Source organism: Lepidochelys kempii, chromosome 5 (assembly GCF_965140265.1).
Source record: "Lepidochelys kempii isolate rLepKem1 chromosome 5, rLepKem1.hap2, whole genome shotgun sequence".
Lineage (NCBI taxonomy): Eukaryota > Metazoa > Chordata > Testudines > Cheloniidae > Lepidochelys > Lepidochelys kempii.
The window spans coordinates 120,229,630-120,252,029 of NC_133260.1; the positions used below are offsets into that span (position 1 = coordinate 120,229,630).

The following is a 22,400-nucleotide window of genomic DNA, read 5'->3' on the forward strand; positions in this document are numbered from 1 at the left end:
TCCTGAACATTTTCTGGAGTGGGTAACAGGTGCTTTTTGAAAGTTTTGAAAATTCAGATGAGCTTCCAAAAGTTGTTTGGTGGTACTAGGCTGTCTAATCTTTTTGAGAATTGCCCATCACTAATTTCAGCACCGTCAAAGGTTCTGATGCTTTGGTGAAGTCTTCTGAATGATCAAAACCTCCTCACTAGAGTCCCTTCATAAGCCCTCTCACCCTGCTGAGCTGTCTCAGGTTCTCGGTACACCACCCTTTTCCCCCTTCCAGCATACTGTTACCACAGATAAAAAATGATTAGGTACTTGGGTGCATGGCTTAAGGGATCTTAGTAAAATTTATAGCTGAAGAGTGGTGAACGTTCAGGGCAGTTTGCTCATCCAGAATTGAAACCTAGTATAAGCAATCTCTGCTCCAGGAGGCTGTTCTACACATTAAACGAATCCATTTGTTTTTCATTCCACTAACTCATAAAGTGTTCAGATGTTTTAGGCATTTTTATTTTCCCAATACATTTTAAAAAGATATTGTCACATTCCACGGTAGGGACTTGTCTTTCTAATTTCCAAATGGTTAGGCCATTTTATTTCTAAAAGTCTTATTGTAAGAATTTGTAATATTCTTATTGGCCACTTTTGCTGGAGTTAATTAATAATGAATAACAGTAGAAATCCTCGAGTGGTGTCTTTTTACTGAAGATTATCCTACATTAACCTCAAACAAGGTTCTTTGGGTCTATCACATCTTGTAACATGGGACTTAAAGAGTTAGTCAAGATTTAACTAGTATAAAAGATCACTGTTTTTCCGTAACTTTTCTTTGGTACAAGGATAGATTATCCATAATCTGTCCATACTGTACATTAATTTTGCAATTCAATTTGGTATGGCTGTTAGCTCCTCTTTTTTTATATTCAGTATGCGGAAAAGAAGAATGAGGGGGGATTTGATAGCTGCTTTCAACTACCTGAAATGGGGTTCCAAAGGGGATGGATCTAGACTGTTCTCAGTGGTAGCAGATGACAGAACGAGGAGTAATGGTCTCAAGTTGCAGTGGGCAGGTTTAGGTTGGATATTAGGAAAAACTTTTTCACCAGGAGGGTGGTGAAGCACTGGAATGCGTTACCTAGGGAGGTGGTGGAATCTCCTTCCTTAGATGTTTTTAAGGTCAGGCTTGACAAAGCCCTGGCTGGGATGATTTAGTTGGGGATTGGTCCTGCTTTGAGCAGGGGGTTGGACTAGATGACCTCCTGAGGTCCCTTCCAACCCTGATATTCTATGATTCTATGATCAATTCACCACTAACTTGCAAAATAAGTAATGTCCCTCTCTGCCTTCAGTGCCTAAAATCTTTGCCCCATTTTAATCTTTCTTTTGTTTAATGTGAAATTATGTGTGGATCAGGAAGGACGGTTATGGTTTGTCACTGTATGTAGTACAGTGTTCAATATAATTTAACTTCCTTTTGTTAAAACTTGCATGTAACTTAAAATGTTCTCCATCTCAAGTTTGTGCTCGCATTGTACGTGAAGATGTGTGCACATCCTGATGGCTATGCAGATTATTTCTTAGAAGTCTGTGAAGATTATGAAGTTTAGGAGAAGGAGGTGACTAGGAAATACGAATAACTTCTGTTAAAGCTGCTCTCTGTACGTACCAACGCCTCTCAAATCCTTCAAGGAAAGGCACTGGAACGATGAAAGAGTCTAAGAATAAATCTCTCAGGTGTTGGTTACTTTTCCCACATACAGAAATGGATAGCCGTAGGTTGTAAGTTCTTTGGGGCAGGGGGCCATCTTTTCGTTTTGTGTTTGTACAGCATCTAGCACACTGGGATCCTGATTCATGCTTAGGGCTCAGAGGCATTACTGCAATACAAATAATAATAGTAAAAAAATCACCCCCCTTCACTGAAGTAGTAGTAAAGACTCAACGTAACCAGGACTTGACAAACATGATTCTTCATCTTCAGAGTCTTGGACTAATTTTTTAAAGTGTGACTTCCTCCTACGCCTTTTTCCTCCTTCCTTTCAGCCAATCTTTCCCCCTCACCTTCATCGAGGCTAAAATGCTACAGAGAGAGAGAGACGTTGTAGGAGTCTCATAGTGTAGTAGGTAGAAAGCTTTACTGAGTGGCCAGCAGGAATCTTGAGGAAGCATTTCAGGATGCCTGGAAGGCTGTATATTGTTTGCAAGGGGAAACGATAACTAATGATGTTCTAGATAAGATAATTTACTGCATAGAGTGATTAGAAGGTTGCCTTTAAAGATGAGGTGGTGGGTAAGGGAAAGATTACTATATTTTTTCCCACAGTGGGAAATTAGAAGCCAGAAACAGTTGATCCATCCTGTTTACACTTCACAGCTTCAAGAAGAAATTATTTGCTCTTATGAACTAAGAGCTCTTCGAGCACTTCAAACACGCTAGAAAGGCTGTCGTTCTCTTGTGTTTTTGTTTGTTTTGATTTTTGATTTTGCCAGCAGAGGATTTTTGCCAGCAAGAGCTACCTAGTGCTAGATGGAAATGGAGACACACAAATAAATAGCTGGAATGGCTCTAAAAGGGAGTACAGAAGACAGCTTTCATTGTCCTCTCCGCGCTTGCCAAACCAGTCGTCAGAAAGCAATTCTCCTCTTTTTGAAACGGAATAAGTTTCTGTTCCCCCCTCCTCTCCATGTGTTCCTGCTTCTTCATGGAGGAGACTTGGATTCCCATGTACTAATGCTGTACCTTTTTAAAAGTGTGGCAGTGAGTAGGAGGGGAAAAGGGCAGGGAGAATGCAATGGTAGCTGATATTGGACCTGTGTATTTTCAATCCCATTTCTAGCAGCCCTCTATTGGCACTGTTGCTTTATTCTTCCATGTGCTTAATCTGAGCTCTTTTCCCTGTCTCATTATACTGAATAATCCTATAAGACATGCTGACATGCCGACCTCCTCCTTACATTCCTTATGCCCATTGTGAAGGTGAAATCCTTGGTCAAGATATCATGACCTTTAATGTAGGTGATGTGAAATGACTGTTTGCTTCAGAAAAGGGGGAAATGCACAGCATTGGGGTTTGCTTCTTCCAAATGTGGCATAGTAGAAAACTCCAGTCACTGACATGTGGCTAAATACTGGTAGTGCCAGCAGCTTTGAAAAGGTGATTAATTGAACTCTTTAATTGCAGTACAATCAGTGGAATTACACTGACAGTGTTGGAATAAAATGAACAACAAACATTAGAGGGGAGAAATGTTGATATGTTTTTCATTCCAGCAGAAAGTGTTGCTGTAATTTAAACTAATGAGACTATCTTACTAGTATCTCCCTAGTCTAGATTGTCGTAGGATGATTTGGGTTCTTCTGCCTCCACAGTGGCTATTCCTGATAGGCTGTTAAACTGTAGCTCTCAGTGTCCCCGCTGAAGTCTGTTTTGATAATAGACTTAGTTTTAATGCTCATAACTATTGACTCCTGAGGACAGCCTTAATATAGAAAAGAGCAGCAAAGCTATTACTGTCCCTTCCACTTAGACAAAACAGCATTGTCTGTGGTTTGGGGTTGGCTCCCAATTGCAGGACTGAGCAGAGTGAAGTATGTAGCATTTTTCCCCCTCCAGGTGAGTAAACAGATTAAAGACATTACCAAACCAGATCTCTGGTGGTGCTGAGTACTTCGAATGAGAGAGCAAATCCGCAGTGGTCAGACAGGCCAGGAAATGAATAACTAGTGATAAACATGAATCCACCCAATTAGAGGCATTTCATAAGGGGAAACTAAAATACTGTGTGGCTTTCTCATTGCACCAAATGAAATGGTCAGTGTTCAAAATGTATGTATTCATGGTTACAGAGTAGAATAGCATTGTGTTTTATGGACTTCTGGTTGGTCGGGCTTGAATGTGTCACTGATAGAGAGCCCATTGTTGCCAGTGTCCCAAAAAGAGGGGTTCTGTTATGTACATCTTCATATATTCCGTTTAAACGTGTTTCATGAAAGAGTCCATCAAAGCAAAGTAAACTGAGAGACTGATCAATGCTGTCTGTGTACTCAAAGGTCCAGTATATTGCCAGGAAAAAGTATTTCAAGAGGTAAATACTGAGTAGTCTTACTATTTCCATTTAAAAACTTGTTTTTCTACCCCAAGCTAAATGTCCTATACTAGTAAACATAATTCTAAATAAACATTTTCCTTACTGGGTAGGTTTTCCCATATGCTTACCTTGCTTGTACACTGCATGGAAAAGCTGGAAGGTGTATCTTATTTGGAGGTAGAGAGTGATCCAAGCATCCTATTGTAGAGAACCAATCTTGCACCCATTGAAGCCAATCAGTATTTTGATATAAATAGGATTGGGCACAAAGTCTAGGCGTTACAGTTCACTATGGACTGAAAGCTCTAAATGCATTTTGATAGCTTCTTTCATCCCAAAGTACATCAGTGCAGAGACTGTGTTTGTACAGCAATTAACACAATCAGGCCTAGAACTTGATTGAGGCCTCTGGGAACTGGTGCAATTACAAATATTTTAATAAGAGCAGTAAACCTGCAGTTGCCAAGTGAACATCCCAACTTACTGTGCAATTCAGTCCAATGACATCAGAGATTTTCTGGCCTAGATTTCCAAAGGTGGTAATGAGTGATTTTATGGCTGCCTGGCTTGACGCCTTTTAAAGGAGCCTGATCATTTTAGGTTGGGTGCTCAGCATTATCTGAAAATGGTGAGCTGGCACCTCTTTCATGATGCTTTCTTGTTTCAGAATATAGTTTTTTCATTACAGTCAGTCAGTCTCTGGCTGTTATGGTTGCTGAAGTACATTTGGTCCACATTTTCAAGGCTGGCTGGTGCAGTGAGGTGTACCTTCATTTGCAGAATCTGAGACTCAAGCTGTGCCTAATGCAATACTTTTAATGTTACCATTGTTAACTGTTTCTCTGCTCATCGAAGCATGTAAAGATAAAGGGCCATATTATGAAGAGCTGCACAACCTACTGAGTGACAGTGGTATTGTAGCACAAGAGTGGTCTTGGAAGAGTACCACACCTGCCCTGTCTCACTCCTCAAACCCCTCTCTTCACCCCCAGTGCAAGAAGGAGTCAAAGCCCAGGGATATCTCAACCCCCTCCAAGGAGGCGACAAGCTCAAGGATTCCAGAGAAAGGGGGTGATCATATTTTGAACATCTGCATGATTTACTGTGAGTGACATCCTAGGGGAGTAGAGCTTCTTTTTGCAAGTAGAGCTTGGAAGAATAGCATCCCCTCTCCCTTACCTCAGCCTGATTACATGTTTTTGGAAGATGTCGGTTTCCATTTTAAGTTCTCATCTAAAACCACTTGCATGTTAAGGAGCCAGTCGTAGCCATTTGGTAGACAGACCTAAGACAGAAGGTAGCTTCTCATTCTCAGTCAGTCCTCTTTACTTCCCAAAAGGAAAGCACCACCAGAAACTTTACATTTTCCTCATTCCAGGGTAGAATTCTTCTGAGAAGCCTGGAAATATCAGAAAAGGAACTTGCTTTATTGATAGCGTGTTCTTGTTTGCTTGTTTTTAAATGTCACTTTTTGAAATCTTTCTAAACTTTTTTTGGCTTCTCATTTCCCTCAACTGCCTTGGACAACAAATTCCAAATATGTAGTTGGGTTTTTTGTGTGTTGTTGTTTGCTGGCCTGGCGGCAGGGAAATGCTTTTGGCAGTGATAGCGAGGGTATCTGCAGGGGGACTGGGAGCATGCGGTAGTAACGTTTTAAAGGGCTAACTGGACCTGACTGAAACATAATTCCTTTTACTATTCAAAACAAAACTTCAGTAAAATTGCCAGTACTCCATTTATCTGAGTCTAGGTCTGTTGGACCCTTTGGCAGACTGCTTAACCGTCCCTTGGTAAGAAAAGGATTTTGACAGTCAGAGAGCCAAACTTCCTGCTGCCTGTTCTTTTTTCATTCCAGGGGAACTATTTTTGAATTTTTCTTCATAATAACTTTACAGTGAATAACCATTAAAGAAGGTCAATACCCTCTTTGGTTTTACAGGCAACCTGTGGAGGTCGTAATCATGGCTTCCAACAGGATCTGTGTCTCCAATGAATTATGCTTTCTTGTAGTAAAACTGTTCCTTTCTGCAGAGTCCCCAGTGGCTGTTCATTCCTTTTGGTACGCTTTCACATAAACCACTCAATATTGAGGACAGATGCTACACTCCATAGTCATTCAAGCTTTCGCTGGGCCATAACACAACTTGTTCAAAAAGCATACTAAAGATATTGGGCTTGATTCCTATTGCCAGAACCATGTGAAAGGACCTTAAAATGGGTGTAAATATAAGAATTGCCACCCCTTTGAGACCTCTTTACATGGTTGGAGGGGTTTTAAAAGGACTGCAGTATAAATGAGAGGCAGAACCATTGTTAATAGAACTCGCAGCTTACATCTTGAAGGTGTATCAAAAATATATGACTTTGGAAATACGAATTTTGAGCCTCAGAAGAAGGTATAAGGTTTCACTTGCTGCACTATTAGTTGGGTTGGCTTGGGAGAAACAAAAGCACCAAGGTAGTCAGCCAGGGTTTTCTTCAAAGGATAATGTTTATAACCAGAAAACCAGTCATGTAACATAAGTAAAAAATGGAGTAACAGAAAACTCCCCTGAGCTGGGGTTCAATCCAGACGTGTGAACTGGTTCCAGACCCCTGCCGTAACTGAAACATTCTCCCTCTTGTGTGTCTCAAGCAGGTAATGCATAGTCCTTTCCCTGAGAACCTGTGTGACTGGTAGAGGAAGATGAGCTAGTTAACTTCACTGGGAACAAGGTATTATCTCTGTACATACTCAGGCAACCCAGAGGGCTTACTAGCCTGTACTGAAGCCCGTTCTGCCACATTTGCACTACAATCGTTACCTGTGCTAGCTAGGTTAAAGTTAGCACAGGTATCCCCATCTGTGCAACAATCACATCTTTACTTTCATTGTAGATGTACCAAAGAGCTGGTCTACACGACCGCACTAAATTGATCTAAGTTACATAACTTCAGTTACATGAATAACGTCCCTGAATTCGACGTAGTTAGATCCACTTATCGTGGTGGCTACACTGCGCTGTGTCGATGGGAGAGTGTCTCCTATCGACTTCCCTCATGCTTCTCAGGGAGGTGTGGAATACACAAATCGACGGGAGAGTGCTCTCCCATTGATTTAGTGTGTCTTCACCAGACCTGCTAAATCGACACTCGCTGCATCGATTGCAGTGCCAATCTACCGGTACGTGTGGACATGCCCTTAGAGAGGAGCAGTATGGTTATTAGCACTGCCCATTCATGTATGTGAGCAGCCAGACTTGTTCATTGCTGCCCCATGATATGGCAGGTTACCTATAAAACCAAAGAAGGTGTTGACTTTCCTTCAGTACATCTCTTGATGCCTACAGTTCTTTTGGGTTTTTGTGGTGGTCTTAGCAGTCATGGGCTGTGGACATTCTGGGCATGATTCTCATGCAGATTTAGAGCACAAACTAAAATGACTGTTCAAAATGTATGTAAAGTGCTACCAGATAATGTTTTACACTCCTATTATAAGATGTAAATAGCTACACATGATGTGAGGCAGTGGAGAATCAGGCTCTCTGTGCCCACGTTCCCTCTTTTGTGAACTTCACAGCAAGGCATTTACTTTCTTCTAAGTTTAGGAACTTGAAAATAAGGGTTAATATCTTTACTCAAAAATACATTTTGATGAATACATTTGTGTGTAAAAAAAAAAGTAGGAAAAAAAGTATTTGTTACATTTGGTTTTTGTACCTCCTTTTTATCTTGCACTCTGCAGCCGAGTCATTTTAGTCTGTGCTCTAACTACGTTTACCACTAACCAGACCCTTTTCAACTTGCAATGTTACTTTTCTGAAATACGGTTTTGTAATTATGGCATGGGTGGGGAATTATTCATATGCTGACTAACCTTTTACCCTTTATTCTGGACCCCTGGCTGGGATTGCTGGTTTGTCTCTCAAGTCTAGCCTTCCGGGTACGTTGGTAGATTTAAAGTCATGTAGTTAAATTCAAAGCAGCCGTGCTTTTTTCCTGACAACTCCTGTAGTAAATACTCTATGTGAATCCAAGTCTCTCTCAGTACAGAATCCCACATCCTTCCTGACTCTAAATTTCTGCTGAAGAAACTGTCTTCTGGATCTCTCTGAGGGCACTCAGATTACTGCTTCTCTCCGGGATCTTTGTTAATTAGGAAGCAAGGTAGTCAAGATCTCATCTTGCAAAAGCAATCAGTCTGCTCTGAGTTTCGTTGGCTTCGGGAAGGCTGCATACAACTTGAATCCCTTTGCAAAATTTCAGGCATTGAGTTTTATTTGATGTTTTGTTATACGCATGATTTTGATCCCTCCCTCAACATTTAAAAAAAACCAAAAAGCCTTCATCCCTTCTGCATGTTTTCTAACAACATAAGAAAAATGTGGCAGAATTTTTAATTTTAATTGTAGATGAGCTTTTTGCTTTTTTGATAAAAACTTATTGGGGGGATTTTAAAACTTTTTTTTTATTCTTTCAGCTTTTAAAACGTCAGGTACCATTGAATAAACATTTGGAAATTCCAGAATGAGCCATTTTCCAGGTCTGAAGATTACACAATGATAACGCACTTGAGTGTTCTTTTTTAGGTAGGCTGGGTAGCTAATTTTAGAGCTGTTCACTAATGAGCTTTGAAAACTGTCAGGTCCCAGCAGGCTTTATATACCATGACCATTAACCCTTCAGACCCTCCCAGTGCTAACGTATGCTCCATTTAGAAAATATCAGTAAATTGCTAGTGGTCTGAAAACTTGTCAGTATTTGTTTTTCACCCTGAAAACCCGGTCTTGCTGCAGTGAATTCCCAGAGCTCTTCTCTCGAGTTCCTGCTTCAGCCAGCCAGCACCCCCCTCTCACTCACATTCTCTACCATAAGAGAAAAGGTGGTGATGGAATCTTCACCAACCTCCGATATCCTGGTCCTCTTGACTCACTGGCTCCTCTTTGCTAGCCCCTGAGCTGTTCCCGTGCCATTCCCCAGAGCGATGGAGTGGATGTTCTTGCAATTCTCTTAATACCAGGTCTTTCACACACCTGACAGAGGAGGGAGAGTAGCTGAGGCAGGATGTTCTTTCCCCATCCCACTATATCCTGCAGGGTGGTCACAAGACAATATCAATGATTTGGCCCTAGTGGGGTTTTTAAAAAAGGGAAGTTATGAGCCTAAAGGAAAAAAGATAGGAAATAGCCATCTTTGAGCCCTGTGCAAAGTTGGCTTTCCTGCAAGAGTGAAGATTGGGCATTGGTTAGAGGGGCAGAGTGAATTTTATTCATTAAATCTGAGTGCTGAATCTCCTGGCCCTGTCTTGCTTTGGTTAGAACTATTTCTAATAATGTTTTAATAAATACAGTTTTACAAATGTGACCGTCTCTTAACAAACTTTTATTTTATTTTTTCGGGAGGAATTGGCTCTTTGAGAAGTAAGCTCAGCCTGATGTGATTAACTAGGTACTCTGAGACTGGCTTCCTTCTCTTCTGCCTTTCATTTGTCTCATCTGTGCTTCATAATAGACTTATTTCCTGAACATTATAAAGATATATTTAAGATGAACATTTGCAATTCAGTTTAAATCAACTTCTGCAAAAATCATCTATTACATGGATAAGGTAAAGTTTAGGACCTTGAACATCTGTTTTTAACTGGGCTATGAAATGCTGAGAGTAAAACTTCAGGAAATTAAAATATAAACTTCCCTGCCTCTTTCCTGAAGGGGCAGGAGCTGGGGACAGGCCTGTATGCTTATGCCATTATGTTAGGTTAACACTTTGGATGTCCAAAGACATCCCCGATTCTTTTATTGCTTGGCCATAAGCTGTCATGTAGAACCATTCAGTATATAAATGAATTGCCTTGGAATCTCAGCGTCAGTAGTTGGGTGGTTAACTCTTCTATAAAGATGTGTGCTGGAATTAGGAGAGCTGATCAGCTGTAAGCTCCCCATTTGAACTATGTCAGCAAACCACACCTGATTACTATCCCAGATGTGCCTCTTGAGGTCTCTTAAAACTCCAGTAGTGACCATGAATCAATTGCCCTTTTCCTTCTCAAGAGCAAACACCTGCATGTCTGAAATGTAGAAATGCCTTTCTTTCCCTTGGGAATAGAGATGACTCTTACCAGCAATTACAGACTTTAGACTAAGCAAAGCTCTTTCTTTTTGAAACTCCTCGAAAGAGCAGTTTGTAGAGCACTGTGCCCCACTGTCTTCAGTATTATTAGACTCTACAGTCAGGTACTTTTTAGGATACTCAAGTTCTATAGCATTCCTGAATTTAACCAATCCTAGTTTAAGCATACCCTATATTCATATATGCATTGTATGCATATATATTTCCTGCTGGCTTGGTGATTGGCTTTTTATACATAACTGAGATACATTACACTTAACATTGCTACCTGTAATGCATTGATTTTATCATAGCTTGCTTATGGGTGTATGGCGTGGTGGGGGTTCTGACAGGAAGGGGACAATGCTATATACTCAACTGTTATATGAACTGCATTTTTTAAGCTAGCTCTATTTTGCAGAACTACTACAAAAATGCAGTCCTCAAAACTGTATTTGCAAGGATAAACTGGCTTCTCTAATCGGTTGCAGAGACACTGAAGCTAGACCATAAATATGGGGATTAACTATCTGTGAAAAAGAAATTCCAGCCACTAAACTTAGTGCATGAATGTAACAGAGAACATCCATTGATAGATTTAAGACCAGAAGGCACCATTAGATCATCTAGTCCAACCCCCTGCGTAACACAGGCCAGAGAACTTCATCCAGTTTACTCCTGTAAAATTTGCAAAAAGTCTGGTTTTCAGATAATCTGATTCTGGCAAAGCTTTTTATAATGTTCACTAATTAAATCCTATATGACTTCCCCTCTCCCAAGTGTTTTTATACTTGACCTATTATTCTCTCACAATCTTTAAACAAAGAATTTAAAGCCATATGTGTTATGTCCTTAAGTCTGTCCTACTGAAGGTATCCACTGTACATGAGTTGTCCTATTCAATTGAGGGGTTCTATAAGAGATTTTAATTGATAAATAATTAGGACTTAAAGGCCAAACGTCTAGGAAAGGGCTTTATTTAAAGAGTTATAAAAGTTAAGCTCAGCCTGCTAAGAAGTGTTTAGGTTGGAGGATAAAACTATTGTAACTGAAAGGACATTTTTATTCCTTAAGTTTTACCTGTTCTGCAACACGTTTTGTGTATACATGGAAAGTTTTGCCATGTTGGTTTACAGGAATTGCCCTAATAGTGTTGACTTTCACAAATAAAAATTAGTGCAAATAACTTTTAATAATTCCAAAGAAATCTTTCTGGGGCTGTTTTTACTCCGCTCCACCCCCCAATTCTGTTTCCCAGTTGTGTGCATACTTAGTTCTAACGGGTTAGTAATACTAAAAGTACAGGTTTATACACAATGAGTAGAGCTGGCTGAAAAATTCCGAATTATTTTGAGGAGGATAAACAATTTTGTCATTAAATTTTTTATTATTATTATTTTATTTTGACCAGTTCTAATAGTGGGCCTTGTTCTCCACTCCATGATTCCCACCCATTCTTACACAGGTGAAATTCCAGTGCAGTCAGTTGAGTTCCACAGGCATAAAACTAGTGTAATAGAATGGAGAGTCAGACACCGTGAATAAATAGAAGATTTTTTAAAACCGTCTTTAAGTTGTGCTACATAGTGCCGCAACAATAATATAAGTGTATGTACCCTGGAGTTCGCCTTTTGGGAATTCCATCCTGCATAATGATTTGGGAAGGAAATAATTTAGTTAATGAGAGAGTGCCCTTTTTTATGTTTTAAGAAAAGTTTTAAGATACTGGTAGGGTGTAGGGTTGGTTTGTTGAGCCCATATAAGCATTCAAAAGGCAATCCTGAAAGGAGAATGAATAGATAAAAACCATTCATCTCTAAGTTGGTTCCTGATACAGCTGTAATGTCAGGAAATCAAGAAATAAAGTTTGATGCTGTTAATATTAGTATGGCTAAAACTTTCTGAATATTCCCTGCCTCCTTCACCTCACCCCAAACTAAAAAAGCCATCTTGGGTGATACTTTGATTTAAGGCACAGACCTGAGCAAGGAGTGATGCTTAAGCTATTTAATCTCAGGTGTTGAGGGACTTGATTAGACTAAAATTGAGGGAGGGAAAATAGTGAAAATAACAGGCCTGTTGCTTTTGTTTGTGGTGTTTTTATTTATTTCTTGGGCAGTGTACTGAGTACTACGAAGGATATGGAGTAGACAAGCCCTTGCACCAAGACATTTACAATCAGAGATCAGCTATTACAGTAAGCTCATGCATTCCATGCTGGAGAGAACAGAAGGAATGGTAGGGGAATGCCTTTACTGAATGTCACCATTGGAAAACTTGAGTTATGAGCTTGCTGAGATGCATGCTAAAAAGGAGGTGCCCTGAAAGAAGAGGAATGGTAACAGTTACCCAAGGCAGTCTAATCTATTTTTATGTATCAGTAACATACTTAATGGTTCTTTTAATACTGTTTAAAGCTCTCACATTACATATCATGGGCAGCATTGTCTGTATTAAACTTGATTTATTTTTTAGAGGGATTGTATGTGTAGCAGGCTGTCAGAATTACTAGGCAGCTTACAGCTACCACAGGAAAAAATTCTACCTCTGAAGACTGGATACAAGCAGGATATAAGCACCTTTGGTTCCCTGTAGTCTGACTGCCAGTTCTAGCATTGTAACAACAATTGTATTGTCATCTTGGATATGAATTTAAATATGTTGTCTGCAGAATTATTCATGTTTCCTTGCTTAAGCATGTGCCTTACTTGCAGAGGCAGGTTTGCAGTCCCTGGAATGCTGCTTTAAGTTCTGATGTCTGTTTTCTCTCTTTTTTTTTTCGTTTCAGTCCACAGTCATGAGTGAACCCCAGTGCTACTACAATGAAAACATTGCCTTCTTTTATAACCGGAGTGGAAAATACTTAGCCACTGAATGGAACACTGTCAGCAAGCTTGTGATGGGACTGGGTATTACCGTCTGTATCTTCATAATGCTGGCCAACCTCTTGGTTATGGTGGCTATTTATGTCAACCGCCGCTTCCACTTTCCTATTTATTACTTAATGGCCAACTTAGCTGCTGCGGACTTCTTTGCAGGGCTGGCCTACTTTTACCTAATGTTTAACACGGGACCCAACACTAGAAGATTGACTGTAAGCACCTGGCTTCTTCGCCAGGGTCTCATTGACACTAGCCTGACTGCCTCTGTAGCCAATTTGCTGGCCATTGCTATTGAGAGGCACATTACAGTCTTCCGAATGCAGCTGCATACTCGGATGAGCAACCGACGAGTGGTGGTAGTAATTGTTGTCATCTGGACTATGGCCATTGTCATGGGTGCCATACCAAGTGTCGGCTGGAACTGTATCTGTGATATCACTCACTGCTCCAATATGGCGCCACTCTATAGTGACTCTTATTTGGTCTTCTGGGCAGTTTTCAACCTGGTCACTTTTTTGGTCATGGTGGTCCTATATGCTCATATCTTTGGGTATGTCCGCCAAAGGACTATGAGAATGTCCAGACATAGTTCTGGGCCCCGCAGAAATCGGGACACCATGATGAGTCTTCTGAAGACCGTGGTCATTGTGCTTGGTGAGTGTCTGCTTCAGCAAAAATGTTCCTCTCTGTTTCCCATAGCGTAAGTTAATAAAACATTTCATTAGTGCTAGAGGAGAACTGGAACATGCATGCTCAACCTTCCCATTGGCACATCATAAATTTGTGGGGGATGGGAAAGGGAGTGATGAGCGAGCGAACACCAAGTGTTCATATCAGTCTTGCAATTACCGTATTTATGGCAGTGATATCTGAACCTCAATCATTCTATAATTCAACATCTGTCCTGGTAATATAATTTTTTAAGGGGAACACTTCAGGGAGTGATGGAAAACAGGACATGGATTATAATGCTGATATGCAAAAGGCAGAAACAGTCCCTTCCCCAGGGGGAGCTTCACTTACATTTCGTGGTCCATTATAAACCTGCCCAATGCAGACATATACCCTCTTTCATAGAAACTTTATCCCCCGAGAGTCTTCCTGGTGCTAGGCCTGTGTATTTGGCAGAGCTAAGCAGCTGCAGCGCAGAAGTGGCACAGAGGTAGCTGCTACTTGCTGCATGCTTTTCATCTCCCAGGTAAGTACCCGCTGTGTTTTCCCCCTCTCATTGCTCAAGAAGTGGCGCACTCTCACGGGTGTCTGTTCCCATATTTGGAGATAGTCCAGGTAACAAATGCTTGACTTGCTTTTGTGGCACAAAACCGTTCCCTCTGTTCAGTGACTGATGATGTCAAAAACTATTATATCTCACCAAGTGAAGTGAAAGTATGTCTCGCTAGGTTCAGATCTCTATTATATAATGTTCAAATGCATGGACATCTTTGTTATATTATTAGTTACATTAACATGAATTGGTGGAAGTTTATATTTAACTGCCTAATGATTAATCTTGGAGCAAGAGGCAAGCATCTGTGCTTTAGTTTCATCAATACAAGCAGGTAAGTGTTGGTGTGCTGACTTAGCTCACGCTTCGGTAGAGGAGCAAATGTCTGTGTGCCATAGCAAGAACAAGCTGGAAATTTACCAACAATCCATGTTACTGTATTGTCTCTTTACTTGCATCATTATCATGTTTTGCTTTTCTCTCTAGGGTAGAAAAAATTGTTTTGAGGTGGGTAAGATAAAATGGGTAAACTTTTCCCTTGATTCATGGACTGCCCTGCTCCACTCAGCACTGTTTTTAAACCCAACCCATCCTACCTCCCTTTCGCCAAATTCAGGCAGGCAGATGAGGTTCAGAAGAAAGCTTCAGCTCTGAGCATATCTTCTGAAAGCAAATCTACGTTTTCCCTTTTGGATGAACTGCCACTCTTTCCAACTGTGTAGCAGTAAAGTACTTCCTGTCACGTAGCTGGCTGGTTAAATCCCGTAAACCAGGCAAATAGTAAGCATTTCTATCCATGCTTTGAAATAGTAAAAAATACTGAGTAAATCTCATGTGGTAGTTAATGCCAATTATGCTTGGGACTAAGATTGTCTGTGCAGGTAAAAGTGAGGGGAAATCTCTCTCCACTCTTCTCCTTTCTCCTCGCAGTTCAACCAGAAGTTTATGCTGAAGAGTTGCGTATCAGATACAGCCTTTCCTTAATAGTAAGGCTGAGCTGAGAACTTAAACTGAGAGACCTTCTCTCCTGGGGCATTGCTGAAAACAGTAGAAAAAACTCAGAAGGTTAATTAGCATAAATCACACTAATTTAATGTCACTGCTAGTATCTTTAAATAACAACCACCATGGCTCCTTGGTATGTTATTCTGAATAATAATTGTTAGCATATGCAGATTGCTACATAATTTTAACAGGCTCATTGCACTTGACATTATTGATTCTGTAATAGTGCTGACATCCATTCAGTGATGCTCATATTCTCTGTATGCACTAAATCTTAGGCCATGTCTACACTCGCAAGCTTACAGTGGCACAGCTGTACCAATACAGATGTGCCACTGTAAGAGCGCTTGTGTTCCTGCAGCATACTGACAGGAGGGAGCTCTCCCGTTGGCATAATAAAAGCAGGGCCAACAAGCAATGGTAGCTATGTTGGTGACAGATGCTCATCTGAGCGCTTACGCCAGCAAAACTTGTGTTGCTCAGGGGAGTGTTTTTTTCACACCCCTGAGCAACAAAAGTTTTGCTGACATAAGTGCTAGTGTAGACGTGGCTGTAGTCCCATAAAACACTTCTTGAGAAGTCTTATAAAATTGCTTTCCTTAAAAAACAAGAATGAATGCGCAGGTTCCAGCACTTTACTGTGTTTGTTTTACTGTGTGGCCAACTCTTCTATGAAATGGCGTAACAGGATATTAAGTATAGGGCACTTGAAGTAGCCTTTTAAAAATAGATTAGATGCTGACACGAAAAATAGAAGCTGTAGTTACACTTGCTAGGACAATCTACAAGGGCTGTGAATCCTCATAATCCAGGGTATTGGGCTGACTGCTAGCTGGGGTCAGGAAGGAACTCACTGTACCACTCTACTGGGTGTATTATTGCCATTAGCTATATGTTTGGGGGGCTTCTTCTGGAGTATCGGACATTGGTGGCTGTGGGGACCAAGGGACTGAAGTAGGTAGACGACCAGTCTGTTCCAGTAATTTTCCTTATCTGTAGAAGCCAATTAAAAGTCAACATTCAGCAACCATAGCCACACAGTTGTTATAGCTGTCGCCTTTGTGGCTGTGATTTGCAAATGCTGATTTCATAGTGATGACCACTGTAAGGATTACCGAAAAAAGTAAAAATTAGTATTTGAGGCCAACATATTCAAACTTGGGTCTCTAAAGTTACCATCAAGGCCCCAGTTCAGCAAAGAACTTAAGCATGGGCTTAAATCCCATTGGGTCTTAAGCACATATGTAAGTGCTTTACTGAATGAAGGCCTTGAATAGGTTGCATGGTTTTTATAGCCTTTGACCACCTGTACAGTCACCGGTGCTGAACCCCTCGGAAAATCAGCGCACTTGCCTATGTATGAAACATGGACTTAGCTTTCCCACTTTGGCCTCCAGATGCATTTGGACTCTGGCCTTCAGGTTTAATTTCCTCTAATTCTCGTATGAGTTATTCCTCAGTATTAAGGACAACAGTTTGTTGGTTTAATGGTGATCCATCAGCCAGTGAGTGATGCCTTTCATGCAATCACGGCACAATGAATAGAGGTGGAAGTTTCTAGCTGGGCTTTCCAGTGAGACTTTCAAAGCATAGCTTTCTATATCCACACTATATTATTCGCCAGTATGGATCTCAGTAAGAAATCAGACTGTCGGGGAGGAGGGGAGCCAGAGAAGGTGCGGGGGGTAACATAATCTTGACTTCTAGAGGCCTGCTTTTGGGTCTGGTTGAAAATGTTCATGGTGAGCAAAATGAGCTTGATTTCAGTTATAGCAGCTTCTAAATGTCTTTCTGTATAGCAAACTGACCGCACAAGTACACTGTAGGGAAACTGTGCTGGGATTGGTTTCCCAGCCATGGGATAAGATATATTTTCAGACCCGTGTGGAAAAGCTCATGGAATGTTTATCTCTATTCTACTTGGCTCTTTCCAAATCAGCTTTCTCTTTCTGCCTCAGTACATTACCCAGAAGAGTAGAAGTTGGGCTTTCTTGGTGGTCTAGCCGTCAATGCAATGTAGTGCATTAAAGTCTGAGGCAAAGCTCAGCCCCTCTACAGAGAGAGGGGAAAGGAAGTGCCTTGGTTTTATTCTCACAAAATCTTCTCCCCTGAAATTCCCTGCAGCTGACTCAAGAATGCAGTTAGTGCGTGCTAGTCCTCTAGAACTGGAAGACCGGGTTTGCTCAGCACAGAGCTGCTTTGGTGCAGTGTGGGGAGGGTAAGGTGAGGATCAGAATGAAAAATGAGTGGGGGAAAGGGGCTCTAGAGGAATCCTCAAATATAAATCAACAAACACTGCAAAGAGATGTAATGTTGATCTTATTTTATAGTCCTCTGAATCCATAAATATCCTCCCCATAAGTCAGTCAACAAGGGATTCTTTCAATTGATTTCTAAACTTACATAAACTGGTCTTTCTGAAGTTAGCCCATGAGCGTAGAATTCTTTTCCGTCCATCCTTACTGCAGTTTCAAGGGGAGGCGGATAAACAAAAGAACTTCTTGTTTATCAGCCCCAGTAAATGCCTAACAGTGTCTGCCATCGCCACATCTCATTGCCTTGCTCCAAGCGGACAGCCACCCAAGAGGGAAAAGAATCCTCTTCTGATGGCTATGCTGTCAACATGTGTGGGGTGGAATCCAATTGAGTTGCATAAGAGGACTCATTGTTTCCCCAATGACTAAGAGGGCTTGAAGCTCTGGCTGGAGCGGTCGGGAGCCGGCACACTGCGTCATCCCACAGAGCTGCTAGCGTGTTGAATCCTGGGACTGAGTCAAAGCAGAAACGGCTTTTCATGCCCGTTTATGTTTTCCCCTTGAGTAAAATATTTTAAACAGAAGGAAGTGATTTCATAGTTGAGGCCTTTCTTTTAACAAGGCCTCTTTGGAAATCTGTAATATAACAAGAACATAAAGCTCTTTCTCCATAACATGCCTTTTTGCTCTGCTTATGCAGAATTGATTCGTATAACAAACACAGACGTAAAGCAGGGTCTCGGTTAGGCTGAGACTCAAACCATACCGACAGCATTTCATAATTGCAGTGTTATATTAAAGTAGAAAAGGGAATTTGCAGAAAGAACCGAACTGATACAATAAGCTTAAAACATGCAGCTTTTCCCCTTTGTTGCTTATCTTTGAACGCTCTTTGAGGATGAAGTTAAACCAGTTTTCCTATTGGGTTTTTAGTTAAGTTGTTATCTGAATCTTCTTCGCTAGCCAGATGCAGGGCTGGAAACATTCACTGCTATATGAGGAAGACGGGTATTAAAGCTCTGAACCAGGACTCTAGAGATCTAAGTTCAAATCCGAGCATCATCTTAGACTACAGTACTTGTGTGACCTTGGAAAAAGTACTTACCGCCAGATTTTTTTTAATGCTATTTAGGTGTCTAGGTACACAGATAGGTTGCGAGTGGAATTCCTAAAAGCACTTGGGATATATCTGCATATTTAGATGGCTAAAAATCTGGTCCTTAATCTCTGTTTCTCAGTTTCCTATCTGTAACATGGGGATACACACAGGGTAAGCAAAAAAGTGTCTTATCTATTTCAAATTTTAGCTGTCCATAGCAGGGACAGTCTATCTCTCAGAGCCTCTATGGCAGGAGTTCTCAAACTTCATCTCAACGCGACCCCCTTTTGACAACAAAAATCACTGCATGACCCCAGGAGGTGGGACCAAAGCCTGAGCCTGCCCAAGCCCCGCTGTCCTGGTCAGGGAGGAAGAAATGAAGGCTGAGCCTTGCCACCCCGGGGCAGGGGGTGTGAAGTTGAAGCCCGAGGGTTTCAGCCTCAGGCAGGGGGCCTGGAATGTGAGCCCCATTGCCCAGGGCTGAAGCCTGATACGCGCTGCCCAGGGCCTAAGCCCTTGGACTTCGGTCCCGGGTGGTAGGGCTTGGGATTTGGCTTTGGGCACAGGCAGGGGGGCTTGGGCCCTGGGCCCCAGCAAATATAATGCCAGCGTTGGCAACCCCATTAAAACGGAGTCACTACCCGCTTTGGGGTCCCAACCCACAGTTTGAGAACCGCTGCTCTATGGTAATACAAATGAACAAATAGTGAGGGTCATTCATGGCGCACATTATAGTGTGCAGCCTCATTAGAGGCTATCCATAATGCAGTGTGGTATTGTTACTGTGCTTCCATAGGAGGGAGTCAGTGGGGCTACTCAAAAGAGCAAACACTACAGCCAGTAGTCAGAGTTTGCAGAATTGGCTCTTGTGTCTGTCATTGAAATTATAGTAACAACTCTTCCCAATTAAATGATAGAAATGTGACAAAGTTGCATATAACAGAGCCACAGGTTTATTCCTTCCTTTTTTTAGCCTCCCTCCCTGCACATTGTCAATATTATTTTACCAGAATTAGTTATGTATATTGACTTTAACTCCGTAGCTGCCTTCTGTGACCTAGGTGGAGCAAGCAATGAATTCCTGATTGCTTGCACCTAGACTTCCTTGGGAACTGGAAAACCCGCACAATTTGTTTTCCCTGAAATGTAAGGGCACTGGCAGTGTGTGAGAGTGATCAGTTTAGTTTAACCTGCAAGACTTGGAAATAGAGGTGGACGCAGGATTATAATGAATTTTAGTTGTTAACCATTTTGCCATAAAAGAGTGTCACTTTCTTTAAAGGCCACCCCCACCATTGCCACGGAGAGATAAATGTGATGGAAACATCTGAAAGTTCACGGTAAACTTCTGGAAGGGTAGAACTGCTTGTTGACGGGAGTGTTTTTCCTGCCACAGTTATGATTTGCACAAGAGACTTTAATTCTTTTTACTGACTCTGAAACTCTTTCACAAGCAGGGTACCAAACTGAAATGAAATGTGGCAGACAATAACTAAGGTAATATAGTGAGCTCTTATGAACCGAATTAATCTTCCGGGCTGGGGGTAATTTTCATTTTGCTTGGTTAAAGGAATGTAGCAGGAAGTCACCTACTTCTCGACATATGCAGTTGGTTACAGCAAATTCCACTGTGTTATCAGTAACTTGTCCCCTAACCAGGTGATTGATTGATTTTTGACATGCAGTTGTTACATGGTAGGATGAAAACCAGCCAATACTGTGGAGACTGACTTGTTTAAAAGATGTTTTCAATATGTCTGTTGTCTGTCTGTTGTAACTGACAGACAGTGCACCTCACAAGTGTGTCCGCCCATCTTTGTCATGCATTAGAGAAGTTTGTTTAAATATAAAGCAACCCCCATATCATTTAGCAGTTTTAATGAGCTAATTCCCCATACTGGCATATAGACACAGCTCATATGATGGTGAATGCTTACATTTCATGAATGTCTATTACTTCCTCAAATCTTAAGGCCGCTGACCTAACTTTTTATTAGCTGGATTTCATAAGCTCTCAGGTGAGTGGACTCAGGGACTGAGGTGAAGGCAAGATTGTCTAGGCAGAGCTTGGATGTGGCTTTACTTAAACTCTGGCAGACCTTCCCTGCCAATAGACCATTATTTCTATGATCGAAAGCAAACACTACATTGTAGTGGTGCGACATGTCAGTATCAGGATCTTTTAGTAGAGCAAGGATTTAACTTGGCATCTGTGGTTAATTGTGGCACCCTGTTGACTGGAAACTCATGGTTTCATCTGTTCATCCTGTTCCTGTAGAGTTTGTCAACACAAAGTGCATTGAAGCCTTAATATCATTTTCCCTGAGATCATTCTTCTGCCTCAGGTGGCGCGTGACCAGGATTCATCATTGAATATTGTCCACTAGTTGGATCATTAGCTTCCCCGGCCTAAGCCAGGTGCTGCTGGAGGGTGCGACCTGGGTGCTGATCTGTGTCCCCCAGGAGAACATTGAAAATGCGTATCTCTTCTTAACTTTAAAGCACTGTTCTGTTTAGCAGGCATGGCCTGATTTGGAGGGTTGTTAGGGGTTTTCTTTTAATATTGACAGAGAAGGCAGTTGTGGTGTTGGTGGGGGGCTCTGCTTCCCACAACCACTCTGCAAAGGGCACCTTTAAGAACCGGGGTGCTCCTGGAATTGGGAAGCACAGTAGAATCTCTTCAGTGTGAGGGGCTTGTTCATCCTTCGCCAACCCTGCACAGTAATGCTGTTTGTGTGTTGATTCAGGCCTAAAGGGAAAACAAGTTCTGTAAACTCAGGAATTGGCATCAGGAATCAGAGTCTGGCCATCAATGACTTTCTGTTCTAAAACAGGAGAAGCAGTATTTGGTCTCCTGGTGTTTTTAGATAGGTATATTTTAAAAGCGCATAGACTGTGAATTTAGCCCACGGTCGAGTAAACTGGGAAGTTGCAGCTGATGATCTATAGACGAAATTGATCATATCTAATGTATTTCATAGGATTAAATTCTCTTACTACACTGAAGGTATTTATACATGAAGAAACAATGAGTTTGTAACATACTGTAAAATCATTAGTTATTAATGATGGATATGGTACATGTCTGATAACTATTATATTATACCATCAAAGATACGATTTGAATGAAAAAGTGAAATCAAATTTGATACCTTAAGGATTTCTGCATTTTAAATATGTTTGAGAGAGGTCTGATTTTTGTTTTTACTTTGTGTTTTTGTGTTCGATGTCATTTGCGTTGGGGTTTTTTGATGATTTCACGTAAGGACTTTCAGAGCAATTGTGACTTAATACTAACACACGTCCAAAGCTCTGATTGAAGGAAATAGCTGCTATAGTTCTTTTTTTTTTTATTAAAGATGATCTGTACTGCTAATTTTATAATGCAGCCCTTTTTCGCATGTCCCCTGCGTAAAATGTTGGCTATTGTTAGATAAAAGGTTGAGTACAATCAGTTTGTGAGGATGATAGACGAGGAAAATCCAGCTACGCTATACCTTTGCCATGTAGTTTGCCATACATGTCTTGAATTTTTGTCATTACTGTCATCATGGAAAGAGGAGGCAGATAATTTACCAGCCCAGGCATAAAATCTTTTCTGATTTTTTTTTCCTGTTTAATCTGTCTTGACTATTGTACTAACTGGTTTAGACCCAGTTATAATACATAGGAAATTTAAAAAATGTGTTATGCAATTGATAAGTTAGTTCTTGCATCAGCAAACTATAGGTCCAGATTCTCATCTGTAAATCTAGATAGCTGCATTCAAGTCA

At 41.1% G+C, this 22,400-nt stretch overlaps 1 protein-coding gene across 8 annotated transcripts in view; it reads left to right on the forward strand.

Annotated features, from left to right (window-relative positions):
* LPAR1 (lysophosphatidic acid receptor 1) overlaps positions 1–22,400 on the forward strand; it is a 132,510-nt gene that overhangs the window by 37,683 nt on the left and 72,427 nt on the right. For 7 of the 8 annotated variants that reach the window (XM_073345598.1, XM_073345599.1, XM_073345591.1 and 4 more), the window contains one exon: positions 12,950–13,697. In XM_073345598.1, the coding sequence (XP_073201699.1) occupies positions 12,950–13,697 (748 nt within the window). Of the gene's footprint in view, positions 1–8,533; positions 8,643–12,949; positions 13,698–22,400 lie in introns of all 8 variants that reach the window. The other variant, XM_073345597.1, reaches the window with a different exon arrangement.